The sequence below is a fragment of the Cyprinus carpio genome, chromosome B9 (assembly GCF_018340385.1).
Source record: "Cyprinus carpio isolate SPL01 chromosome B9, ASM1834038v1, whole genome shotgun sequence".
NCBI lineage: Eukaryota > Metazoa > Chordata > Actinopteri > Cypriniformes > Cyprinidae > Cyprinus > Cyprinus carpio.
The window spans coordinates 32,990,370-33,003,527 of record NC_056605.1 but is presented as its reverse complement, the minus strand read 5'-3'; the positions used below and the strand labels follow the sequence as shown (position 1 = coordinate 33,003,527).

The 13,158-nt window shown below is 35.4% G+C and overlaps 2 protein-coding genes across 2 annotated transcripts in view; one reads left to right on the top strand and one right to left on the bottom strand.

Annotated features, from left to right (window-relative positions):
* The window catches only part of LOC122138547 (NACHT, LRR and PYD domains-containing protein 3-like), a 788,161-nt gene that overhangs the window by 408,012 nt on the left and 366,991 nt on the right, over window positions 1-13,158 (bottom strand). The window lies entirely within an intron of this gene.
* The window catches only part of LOC109089392 (NACHT, LRR and PYD domains-containing protein 3-like), a 61,649-nt gene that overhangs the window by 5,298 nt on the left and 43,193 nt on the right, over window positions 1-13,158 (top strand). Inside the window, exons 2-4 of the mRNA XM_042731944.1 lie at window positions 2,664-2,745; window positions 2,922-3,035; window positions 3,341-3,454. Coding sequence (XP_042587878.1) covers window positions 2,696-2,745; window positions 2,922-3,035; window positions 3,341-3,454 — 278 coding nt within the window. The 5' untranslated portion in view covers window positions 2,664-2,695. The remainder of the gene's footprint in view (window positions 1-2,663; window positions 2,746-2,921; window positions 3,036-3,340; window positions 3,455-13,158) is intronic.

Sequence of the window (13,158 nt, the reverse complement as noted above, 5' to 3'; positions counted from 1 at the left end):
CAGATTCTCACACTACACAGTACACCCTGGACTACATTTCCCATGCTCCATTGCACCAATCACATTCACCTGATAACATCACATCACACATCAAACCATGCACCTAAGACCAATCACACACACACAGCACAATCATCAGACATGCTTTATAAGCACTGGACTTCCCCTCGCACACTGTCGAGTATTGTTCTGCATATATCCCTCTCCTTGTGATAGCTGCGATACCAAGCCATTCCGTGTTTTTTTTCATAGTCTTGTTTTCATAGTCTTGTTTCAGTTTATAGTTTTCATAGTCTTGTTTCAGTTTGTAGTTTTCATAGTCTTGTTTCAGTTTATTGTTTTCATAGTCTAGTCTTTTCTTGGCCCTGCCCTCCTTCTCGTGTTTTGACCCGTTTGCTCTTGTCTACCCCTCTGGATATTGTTTGCTCATCGAAGACCCACGCTTGCCCTAGGATTATTCTTGTGTCTTGCATTCTATATACCTGTTTGCCATTGTTTGACCCATGCCTGTTATGACCACGTCTCGTTCTAATAAAAGCTTGCACATGGATCCGCACGTCTCATGACTCGTCAGCCCCGTTACAATATCAAGCACAGCATCGAAATGTGAGAATGATTCTTCGAATTTTATTAGCCTACATTAAGTGTAAATGGCGACTGATAATGGATAGTGTATTTGATATCAAGGTCGCGCTGTCGAGGCTCACTGTTTGTCTCTTTGTGAGAGACTTAAAAACAAAAGAGCGTAACACACATAAAGAAACTCAGAAGAAGGTAAAAATTCAAAATGTTTAGTTTATTCCTAACATGATATAGTTAAGTAACATACCATGACAAGTGAGCTGTTTTGCTGAATATTCTCGACGCAAAAAACAAAAACAAAAAAACATTCAAAACTCCTACAGATGGCACGCATTACGTGAAATATAGTGCGCGTGCGCATTTTTAGTGCGCTCTTTCACTGCATGATTCAGTCTATTCAAATACATTCAGAATTATCACAAATTCAAGACATGGGGCAGAAAATGTATATATTTATTAGTCTGTTTTTTTCCCTCCAAAAATGACTATGATTACAAATGTTTTTTTTTTTTTTTTTATTATTATTATTGTTATTATTATAATTTTTTTTTGCAACAGTTCAATAAACTAGAAGTTAATCAAGAGACCTATATTGCCTGTGTTTGCACTATTTCGACAACATAATTCCAAACAAAGCCACAGCCACTGATCTATAATAGAGATCAGTGGCCACAGCGCTATTTTGCGTCTCTGGGCAACATGACGGTGTTTCGTTCCTGAATAAATCAAACATTCAAATGATTCAGTTCAATCGCAATGACTCATTTATTAACAGTGACTTGCTGCCGACTACTGGCGGTTTTAATTTTCCCATTTAAAGTATATTTTTATTATTTAAATAATTTCAAATATCAGTATTCAACGTTTTATGTTTAATATATCAAAACATTATAGCAGTTAGTAAATGAAAGACAACACAAACACATGACATGTATATCACATAACATATATATATATATATATATATATATATATATATATATATATATATATATATATATATATATATGTGTATATATATATATATATATGTATGTGTGTATGTATATAATTCTTTCATATAATTCTTTCTTATATGTAGGTATGTGTATGTATATATATATATATATAATGTGTGTGTGTGTGTGTATGTATGATATGTTAATGAGGAAGCGTTAATGATAAATAATAAATTTTTAATAAATAAGGTAATATTCTAATATGGTTATTATTTTATTGGCATATATAGAAGTTATCTGTATAAATTATAAACACTATGACAAAGTAATGTTTAATTTATTATATACATTTATTTATTACATTATATTTTATATCTCACACATGGATAGGCATTTTCTATAATGTCTAAATTCTAAATCAAAATACATATCTGATATGACTTCATATATAATTAGCATCAAACAAACAATATAATTCATATTCTCAAAAAAAATTAAGGTTGCACTTTATTTTACAGTACATGTACTTACAATGTGGGGCAGTCATGGTCTAACGGTTAGAGTGTTGGACTTGCAATCCAAGGGTTTCAAGTTTGAGTCTCGGGCCAGCAGGAATTGTAGGTGGGGGGAGTGAATGTACAGCGCTCTCTCCACCTTCAATACCACGACTGAGGTGCCCTTGAGCAAGGCAGTGATCCCCAACTGCTACCCGGGCGCAGGTGTGTGTTCACTGCTGTGTGTGTGCACTTTGGATGGGTTAAAAGCAGAGCACGAATACCGAGTATGGGTCACCATACTTGGCTGTATGTGACGTAACTTTCACTTTCATGTACTTACAGTGTATTTACCCAAGAAAGTACTGGTAAAGCTCAGGGTTTAGCTAAGGGTAAGTTATTGGTGCTTTCTTGAATACACTTGAATAGTGACTTCTGCATTCATATTTCCTCTAAGTGACGTTTATTTTTATATGTTTTAATATTTTCTATTGCAAGCAGACGAACGTGGTTTGTTGTCTGTGGTTTATTTGATCAATTGATTACACACGACTAACATTGTGTATCTGAGTGAACGCCGCTCTCATGATCTGTTTCTCTCATAATCCGTTCAGCTGAATTATTGAGTTTGTTTGTCATTTCTATTCAGAGTCAGTGCTGCAGATCAGATTCTGTTTCATAATGGAGGACACACAAAAATCCACAGATCAAGAGTTTTCTCCAGGATGCAGGTACTTTGAATAAACACTGTATTAAATCACCTTCAATGATGAGAGATGGGAGTCTCCTTCGTGTTTTTGTGTCTGCAAGTTTTTATGACTCATCATTTAGTGTTTTTGATGAAAATACTTAAAGACCTTCAAAGAAAATGATTATCATCATAAAAAGTTAAATTGTTGTGTTATAGTTCAGTTCAGCAGAAGAGATCAGAAGCAGAGTCCAGCTGTGTGTCTGTGAGGAGTGATTGGTCTATGCATCATTCAGTAAAATTTAAGAGTGGAGATACAAAGACTGATCTCAGGTACATTTTTATATAACTATTATTACAGCATGTCATTTTATGTTATCGAAATAGCATCTATACATAGTACTGTATTTTCAACAATAGGCCTTTATGAGAAATTCTTCTTGTACATTGCTAAATGATATTTTCACATACACAATGTTACACTGATGCATTTGTGAAAGCACTCAGTTCTATTTAAAATCTTTTTTAATAAAATAGTGTAAATGAAGTGATCATGAAGTACTCTTCAAAGTGATTGTTTAAATGCGTTGTTAAATATGGTAATTCAAAGGATTGACTTTAATCTCTCTCTGTTATAGTTCAGTTCATCAGAAGAGATCAGAAGCAAAGTCCAGCTGTGTGTTTATGACAAGTGACAGGTCTATGCATCATCTTGTAACATTTAAGAGTGGAGGTACAAAGACTGATCTCAGGTACATTTTTACGTAAATATTATTATAGCATGTCATTTTATATTATAAAGATAGTGTTATCTTTATCTTGAAATATTTTTATCTGATATTTTAAAGGGGGGATAACACACACAGTTTCACTCAATCTCATGTTAATCTTGAGTACCTATAGAGTAGTACTGCATCCTTCATATCTCCAAAAAGTCTTTAGTTTAATCTTATTTATAAAAGAAATATACACCTTTACGATTCTCTCTGAAAACAGCCAAACTCCTGGAGGCACGCCGTGGGAGGGGAGCGGAGTCTGGGGAGTGAATTTCAAGGGGAGCGGTGTTTCGTTTCCAACTGCTTAGGTTTATTTGGAAATTATTTCTATATTTTACCCAATCAAAAGTCTACGAAAGCGATCCCAGTTCTACACATAAACATAGCGTGATATTTGTGTCTATGGTTTGCTGCACAATGTCGGCTTTTCTGATTGGCCATAATACCTGCAGACTGCAGTCAATGGAAATGCTTCTCTATCAGTGTGTGCCTGCTCCTCACAGCGCAGATCGTGAAAGCAGACTAAAGTTTTTGTTCAGTGCTGAGTCATTCAAACTCAAATCCTCTCATTGTAACATACAAAGTGTAGAGATGAAATAGGCTAAATAGGCTTATAGATTCAGTGTGCAGTGTAGAGAGATTCATTAATTATAATGAAAGTTTGTGAGATCGCAATTAACTAAGTTGAGTGACAACTTCTTAATGATTATAAACAGAATTTGCAAATGTGAAATTGCTTTTATACAACAGTTTTATACATTGTTGATTTTATACAAAAGTTAAAGGTGACATATCATGAAAATCTGACTTTTCCAGGTTTTAAGTGCCATAATCAGGGCTCTGGTGCATCTACCAACCATGGAAACGTGAAAAAGATTAACACAGTAACTTTGTTTTGGTTAGCCTTTTTCTGCAAGCATCTGAGAAAATGAGCACATCTGATTTCACTCTTCTAGTGACGTGGCAAAGGGATCTCATTATACAAACTCGATTCCAAAAAAGTTATTGTGAGTAAAAAGGAATGGAATAATTTACAAATCTCATAAACTTATATTTTGTTCACAATAGAATATAGATAACATATCAAATGTTGAAAGTGAGACATTTTGAAATGTCATGCCAAATATCGGCTCATTTTGGATTTCATGAGAGCTACACATTCCAAAAAAGTTGGGACAGGTAGCAATAAGAGGCCGGAAAAGTTAAATGTACATATAAGGAACAGCTGGAGGACCAATTTGCAACTTATTAGGTCAATTGGCAACATGATTGGGTAAAAAAAATACCTCTCAGAGTGGCAGTGTCTCTCAGAAGTCAAGATGGGCAGAGGATCACCAATTCCCCCAATGCTGCAGTGAAAAATAGTGGAGCAATATCAGAAAGGAGTTTCTCAGATAAAAATTGCAAAGAGCTTGAAGTTATCATCATCTACAGTGCATAATATCATCCAAAGATTCATAGAATCTGGAACAATCTCTGTGCGTAAGCATCAAGGCCGGAAAACCATACTGGATGCCCGTGATCTTCGGGCCCTTAGACGGCACTGCATCACATACAGGAATGCTACTGTAATGGAAATCACAACATGGGCTCAGGAATACTTCCAGAAAACATTGTCGGTGAACACAATCCACCGTGCCATTCGCCGTTGCCGGCTAAAACTCTCTAGGTCAAAAAAGAAGCCATATCTAAACATGATCCAGAAGCGCAGGCGTTTTCTCTGGGCCTAGGCTCATTTAAAATGGACTGTGGCAAAGTGGAAAACTGTTCTGTGGTCAGACGAATCAAAATTTGAAATTCTTTTTGGAAAACTGGGACGCCATGTCATCCGGACTAAAGAGGACAAGGACAACCCAAGTTGTTATCAGCGCTCAGTTCAGAAGTCTGCATCTCTGATGGTATGGGGTTGCATGAATGCATGTGGCATGGGCAGCTTACACATCTGCAAAGGCACCATCAATGCTGAAAGGTATATCCAAGTTCTAGAACAACATATGCTCCCATCCAGACGTTGTCTCTTTCAGGGAAGACGATGCATTTTCCAACATGACAATGCCAGACCACATACTGCATCAATCACAACATCATGGCTGCGTAGAAGAAGGGTCCGGGTACTGAAATGGCCAGCCTGCAGTCCAGATCTTTCACCCATAGAAAACATTTGGCGCATCATAAAGAGGAAGATGCGACAAAGAAGACCTAAGACAGTTGAGAATCTAGAAGCCTGTATTAGACAAGAATGGGTAAACATTCCTATTCCTAAACTTGAGCAACTTGTCTCCTCAGTCCCCAGACGTTTGCAGACTGTTATAAAAAGAAGAGGGGATGCCACACAGTGGTAAACATGGCCTTGTCACAACTTTTTTGAGATGTGTTGATGCCATGAAATTTAAAATCAACTTATTTTTCCCTTAAAATGATACATTTTCTCAGTTTAAACATTTTATATGTCATCTATGTTGTATTCTGAATAAAATATTGAAATTTGAAACTTCCACCATTGCATTCTGTTTTTATTCACAATTTGTACAGTGTCCCAACTTTTTTGGAATCGGGTTTGTAATATCACCACCCCTTAATCTGTAAGTTTCCATCCACGGCGCCGTCATTGTGTTTTTGCAAGTGACAACGGTGTACCAGCTCTAATGCCATGGTGAAAGTTTGAGCAAAACATGTTAACTGTTCTGTCTTTGGCTGCACAGACATTCACTGAACACTGTTTAGAGTCCCAGCCTCCGAGGAGACAACAGAGCAGCGGATTTATTGATTTATTTACTGTATATTGCTGCTGCCACACAGATCTAAAATAAACATGCAGTTTATTTCCCAGCAGTTTACCTTCACAGACATAATGACTGTTTTTGTAACTCATTTGTCTTTTTAACGTAAGCTTGTGTGTGAATGAGTTTAGTACTCACATGCCGTGACAGCTGCTTTCTGAAAACTATATATCAGACGTTTAAACTTACAGATGTGGCCATTGGGAATGCACATTTTTTCATAAGGAAGCCTGCAATTCGTCACGCGTGATCATGGAGCTCCCTGCAGGGGCTTTTTCAGTTTTTTTAAAACAATGTTGCGCTTCACACAATATCCACCAGGTGGCGCAATGAACAACATTCTGTAATTAAACACCGCTCCCAGATAAGACTGCTTTTGATGAGAATTCGTTTTCTGATAGTGTCTGATAGTTTAATACATAAAATAGCCTATTTATATTAGAATATCACTTTAAAATATAATTCATACAAATATTTCGTAAAAAGGACTTGGAAAATCCATTTCCATTTTAATTTTTGTATTTATTGAAAAAAAAAAAAAAAAAAAACAGAATAATAATTAAAGGAAAAGGGAAAAAAACATTTAGATTTGGCCTATGCCCATGTAAGGCCAAGCCTGCTTTAGCTTTAGTTTTAGTTTTGTTTTAGGACAACACATTCTCACTTCCAACTCGTCACATATTGACATTTGGTCAGGACCCTTTGGTGTCACTTTTTGACGCGCAGGGTACCCCTTAATTTTTTGACGTGCAGGGTCTTCCATTGCTTTAAATAAGAAACCTTTGGCGACAATATGCAGTCGCTAAAGGCATTGGGAATTTTATCATCATGATTAAATTATATATTGGGTAATAATTTTACCATTATTGCATATAGGACTGGGCGATATATCGCATGCGATTGTCACACGCATTTTGTCAGTAAAGCCGGTTCCCTGCTTAGCGGTAAATCACCATCACCTGTTTTCAGATGGAGCGGCATTTAATAGACAGAGCCGTAGTTCACTGACAAGCTACGCAATATCACGTTCATTATCAAAGGCGATTCATCTGCTTTAATGAACGTGATATTGCATAGCTTGTCAGTGATCTATGGCTCTGTCTATTAAATGCCTCTCCATTTGAAAGCAGGTGATGTCGATTTAGCGGTAATCACGGAACCAGATTTACTGACTAGATGTGCATGATCATATCGTTCGATATATCGCCCAGCCCTAATTTTGCATATATATTGGGGTGTGATTTATCAGTGTAAACAGTCAAAATAATTGTATTTACATGGCACTATTTACACATTTATGAGCACGTAACCCAACTCCTACCGCTAAACCTAACCATTTGTCAATATAAAAACAGGATACAACAGGCAGATACAACTTTTATTAAAAAAGTATTAATATTTCAAGTCTTGGGAGTATAGGCCAATAAATATAGGCCAATAAATCAATGGCTACTCACTTTCAAAACAATAAAGCTTTTATTATATGGCAAAGAATACAATTGGTTATCATTGGAAGTGTTTCAGTGAGTTCTACAGGATTTTCCCTCCTTTTTAAAAAAGTGGAAAATTCTTCTATTTCGGAGAAGTTTAAGTCGGTCTCTTATCATAAAAACATGGATTTCTAGCATATTTTCTTGGACTTAAAACTAATAACTCAGACAATATGTATTGTTTGGCCCATATCATTGGTGGCCAAAATTAGAATAAAAAATATACGGAGTTCTACAAATTTGAACACTGACAGTTTAAAGTTTAGACAGAATGTGCAAGAATGTTTAGTATCCCTGCTATGAAAATGATCTGCTGCAAGATGCTGCCGAAGTGAATGAGTGAATGAGGCTTGAGAGAGTTGTGAGTGAGGGCGCGGACACGGCCTCTGCCGTGTTAGCAGATCCAGCTATTATACTTGTCTTTTTCAAGTAATTTGACACTTTAGAAAGTTAATAAAGTGGGAAGTTGCAGTTTAGGGTTAATGATATCTTTATCTTATTTATTTACAAAAGATTTGAAGTAATTTCATTTTTTTTTCATAGTAATGTCTGGCAACATTGCAACGATGACAGTAATCAAAAGAACCCACGGACAGGTTACTGCTTAAAGGATTCTTAACCTTCAGACCTCACTAAATTTCAAACCCAACATTTTTTTTTTCAATTTCCTGAAAAGTAGTGGTTAATGAGGCCATCAGCGGCATGTATGCAGTATGAATAGGCCTAGCAAAAATTTTATGAATAGTGGAATGGGGGTGGGGGGACTGAATGCTGTCTAGCATCAGCTTATGGGAACTCGTGAATAACTCTCAATGTAATTTCCATACAAAAAAAAATAATTTAGAAGTCTGGAAGCTATTTCTTTTTTTTTCAATAAAATAAAATTATTAACTTTTTCAAATAAAATAATGGTGTTTTTTAACACAATTAATAAACAATCTAATCTTGGAGCTTGAAAATGAACACATTGTAACCATGCTTGGGATGGCCCTGATCACAATACACAGCTACAGTATTATACAGTAGTTCAAAACAACATGGGCAAATAGATGAAGAAACACATTCAGACATATAGAAAAACACAGAGATACACACAGTGCTCATAGTTCTCATGAGACACATAAATTAGCTAAAAATGCTTTACATTTCTTGAAATAAGTTCTGAACATTAAACATTGACTGTCAGTTTTTATTCACCTGTTTCTCATGGTTTTTAATTAAAATTCATAAAAGTAAACAGTGTAAATTACATCGCTAATGCCATAGAATAGCAGTTTAATAATAGCGGGGCACATTGTTGTTCCATGTTCCCCATCTGCGCAACTGGAATTTAAAACTGATAGTGTCCTCTGTTAGTTAGCGACGCATTAAAAAACTGATAAATAACAGATTGGAGATATACAGGTGCTGGTCATATAATTAGAATATCATCAAAAAGTTGATTTATTTCATTAATTCCATTCAAAAAGTGAAACTTGTATACTATATTCATTCATTACCCACAGACTGATATATTCCAAATGTTTATTTCTTTTAATTTTGATGATTATAACTGACAACTAAGGAAAATCACAAATTCAGTATCTCAGAAAATTAGAATATTGTAAAAAGGTTCAATATTGAAGACACCTGGTGCCACACTCTAATCAGCTAATTAACTCAAAACACCAGCAAAGTCCTTTAGATGGTCTCTCAGTCTAGTTCTGTAGCCTACACAATCATGGGGAAGACTGCTGACTTGACAGTTGTCCAAAAGACGACCATTGACACCTTGCACAAGGAGGGCAAGACACAAAAGTTCATTGCAAAAGAGGCTGGCTGTTCACAGAGCTCTGTGTCCAAGCACATTAATAGAGAGGCGAAGGGAAGAAAAAGATGTGGTAGAAAAAACTTTACAAGCAATAGGAATAACCACACCCTGTAGAGGATTGTGAAACAAAACCCATTCAAAAATGTGGGGGAGATTCACAAAGAGTGGACTGCAGCTGGAGTCAGTGCTTCAAGAACCACTACGCACAGATGTATGCAAGACATGGGTTTCAGCTGTCGCATTCCTTGTGTCATACCGTATACCAGGAAGTTTTAGAGCACTTCATGCTTCCTGCTGCTGACCAACTTTTTGGAGATGCAGATTTCATTTTCCAACAGGACCAGTACCTGGTTGAAGGACCATGGTATCCCTGTTCTTAATTGGCCAGCAAACTCGCCTGACCTTAACCCCATAGAAAATCTATGGGGTATTGTGAAGAGGAAGATGCGATATGTCAGACCCAACAATGCAGAAGAGCTGAAGGCCACTATCAGGGCAACCTGGGCTCTCATAACACCTGAGCAGTGCCACAGACTGATCGACTCCATGCCACGCCGCATTGCTGCAGTAATTCAGGCAAAAGGAGCCCCAACTAAGTATTAAGTGCTGTACATGCTCATACTTTTCATGTTCATACTTTTTAGTTGGCCAAGATTTCTAAAAATAATTTCTTTGTATTGGTCTTAAGTTATATTCTAATTTTCTGAGATACTGAATTTGGGATTTTCCTTGGTTGTCAGTTTGGTTTGTTAGGATCAGACAATATTTGTACGAGATACAACTATTTGAATATGTAATCTGAGGGTGCAAAAAAATAGAAATATTGAGAAAATCACCTTTAAAGTTGTCCAAATAAATTCTTAGCAATGGATATTACTAATCAAAAAATAAGTTTTCATATATTTACGGTAGGAAATGTACAAAATATCTTCATGGAACATGATCTTTACTTAATATCCTAATGATTTTTTGCATACTGTAAAAGAAAAATCAATAATTTTGACCCATACATTGTTTTTTTATGGCTGCTGCTAAAAATATACCCCAGCGACTTAAGACTGGTTTTATGGTCCAGGGTCACATATAGTGTTGATATGGCAAAATACCGTAAATTTGGTTATTTGTTGCAGAGGGTATAAACTGTGTTACGACTCCCACCGAATCCCCGGATATGAATCCCATTGAGATGGTGTGGCATGCTCTCAAAGATTATATTTGGAAAGTTGCAAAACCAACTACAAAGTCTGACTAAATTGCTGCCATAAATAAATTCTGGTTTGAGGAACTTATAGCAACAGCATGCAACAAGTACATAAACAGACTGTTTAAAGTTCTTCCAGCTGTGGTGGAGCGTCAGGGTGGACACACTGGAATGTAGCATATTGTACATTGGCTAAAGTCTAAAATGAAAATGTACTCTACACTTCTGACCACTTGCGAATAAATAAGCTTTTTTTTGGCATGGTCATTTTGCTGTATTTTTGTACTACTAAACTGGAACCTGTCTGTTTAATAGTCATTTTTAAGGGCAAAGGAACAAAATGAAAAACTGGCAAAACCGGTTTGTGGTACAATAAATTCCACCTCACACATGCGAATAAAGGTGGGGAAACTTCCACGTGGGTATGTTTAAAATTTGATGTATTTAAAAGTACAAAAAAAAGATATAACAATAATAATAATAATAATAATAATAATAATAATAATAAAATTTAAAACTAAGATTAATTTAAAAGTAAAGTGCCCAGACAGGCAATATGAATCTTTATTCATCAATTAAAACACTTGATCACATTAATAACATTTCATATTAATAACACTTAATTCCTTTTTTGTAAAAGTTCTACAACACCCAAAGTAAATGTCAAGACGTATATTTAGACATAAAACCATTGCAAGATTTTCATCACCCACTGATTGTAACAGTGCAAGGTGTGTTTAAGGTCTGATCTGTGCACCTTCTGGTAATGATTTTCTAATAAGGAGAAATTTGAAACAGCTTGATTTTTTTTTTTTTTTTTTTTTTTTTTTTTTTTTTTTGTTAAAGGCTACGTTTACAGTAGTGCGTTTTCATTTAAAACGCATAACTTTTGCTATGGTTACACCTGTCATTTACACTACTCTGGCATTTTCGACCCTCAAAAACGGAGACTTTTGAAAACGAGTAAGAAATAATTGTTCAGATAAGTTCGGATAAGAGTAAGAAATCATTAGAAAATGTAAACTGTTATTTGTATAGGCAATGATACTAAAACATTACTAAATGCTTTGGTAAAATAAAGAAAGAAAAAGTGGGTATGCTTTCTGCCGTCTCTGTGAACAGCTTTCTGAAATGCATCTCAAAACTTAACCGAAACCCTAATACTTGCCTCACATGCCTCATGAGAAACGTCAGACAGCTTGTGTATAGCGTACTCCTGTTTAAATACTTTACAGTATGAAACCAACGAACAGTTGTTGAACTTATCATACACATGTTCGATAATCATAACATGTAAGCTTCGACAAACAAATCACCTCGATAAAACAAAACACCAAGCTCTATCACGTTATATAATTTAATGGATTTTTGGAATAATTTGCGCTATCAGGAGTAAGCCTTAAATTATGCTACCTTAGAGGAAGAACGCGATGCGACGTGCTGCTTGATTCAGTAAAGGATACTCAAGAGCTATTTTTACACACACACAGACACACACAGAAGAAGAAGAAGAAAAAAAGGTTTTCTCAGTCCATGCAATAAATGCCTAATATCTATGGTTTGACCCATTTCTCTTACGCCATCACTGTAAAAAAAATATGTTGAGTCAACTTAAAAGAATTTGTTACCCCGCTTCCTTAAAATTTTTCGTTTAGTCAACTTGAAATGTTGAGTGGTACTAAGTAAAAAAAAATCTGATATTTGAGTTGAATAAATTTAAAATCTTAAGTGAGCAAGAAAACGTATTTTTTCAGTTGAAACAACAACACACACACACACACACACACACACACACACACACACACACACACACACACACATATATGATCAATTGATATATAATTTTGATCAGTTAATTTGATTTCATCAAATCAAGGTGTGTACTGTACACTGTAAAAAAATATTGGTGGAGTCAACTTAAAATTTTAAGGCAACCAGCTTCAGCAGATTTTTGAGTTTACTCAACTGAAAGGTCAATTAGTGGTTCAAACTTTTGTGCATGTTTAATCAACATAATATATTAAGTTAAGCAAACTTTTATTTAAACTTCCAATTTTGTGTTTAGTTGACTAGAAATATTGACTTTTTATGATTTAGAAATTTAAGTCTACAAAACCTGATAGTTGAAGTTGCTGTAAAAAATCTAAAGTTGAGAAAACTTCAAAGTTTAAGGCAACCAGCTTCAGAAGGTTTTTGAGTTTTCTGGCAGCTGTAGGACTTTAGGTTTTACTCAACCTAGTTTTAAGTTCAGTACAGAACTGTCAATCCAGTATGAGTGAATGAATTTATTAAATGCTACTCAGTACAACAACACTGGTCCTCAAAAAACAATCTTTAAATGGATAGAACCACAACCTTTTTATTGCATCGATATGATTTCTTTGTAGAACAGCCAATTG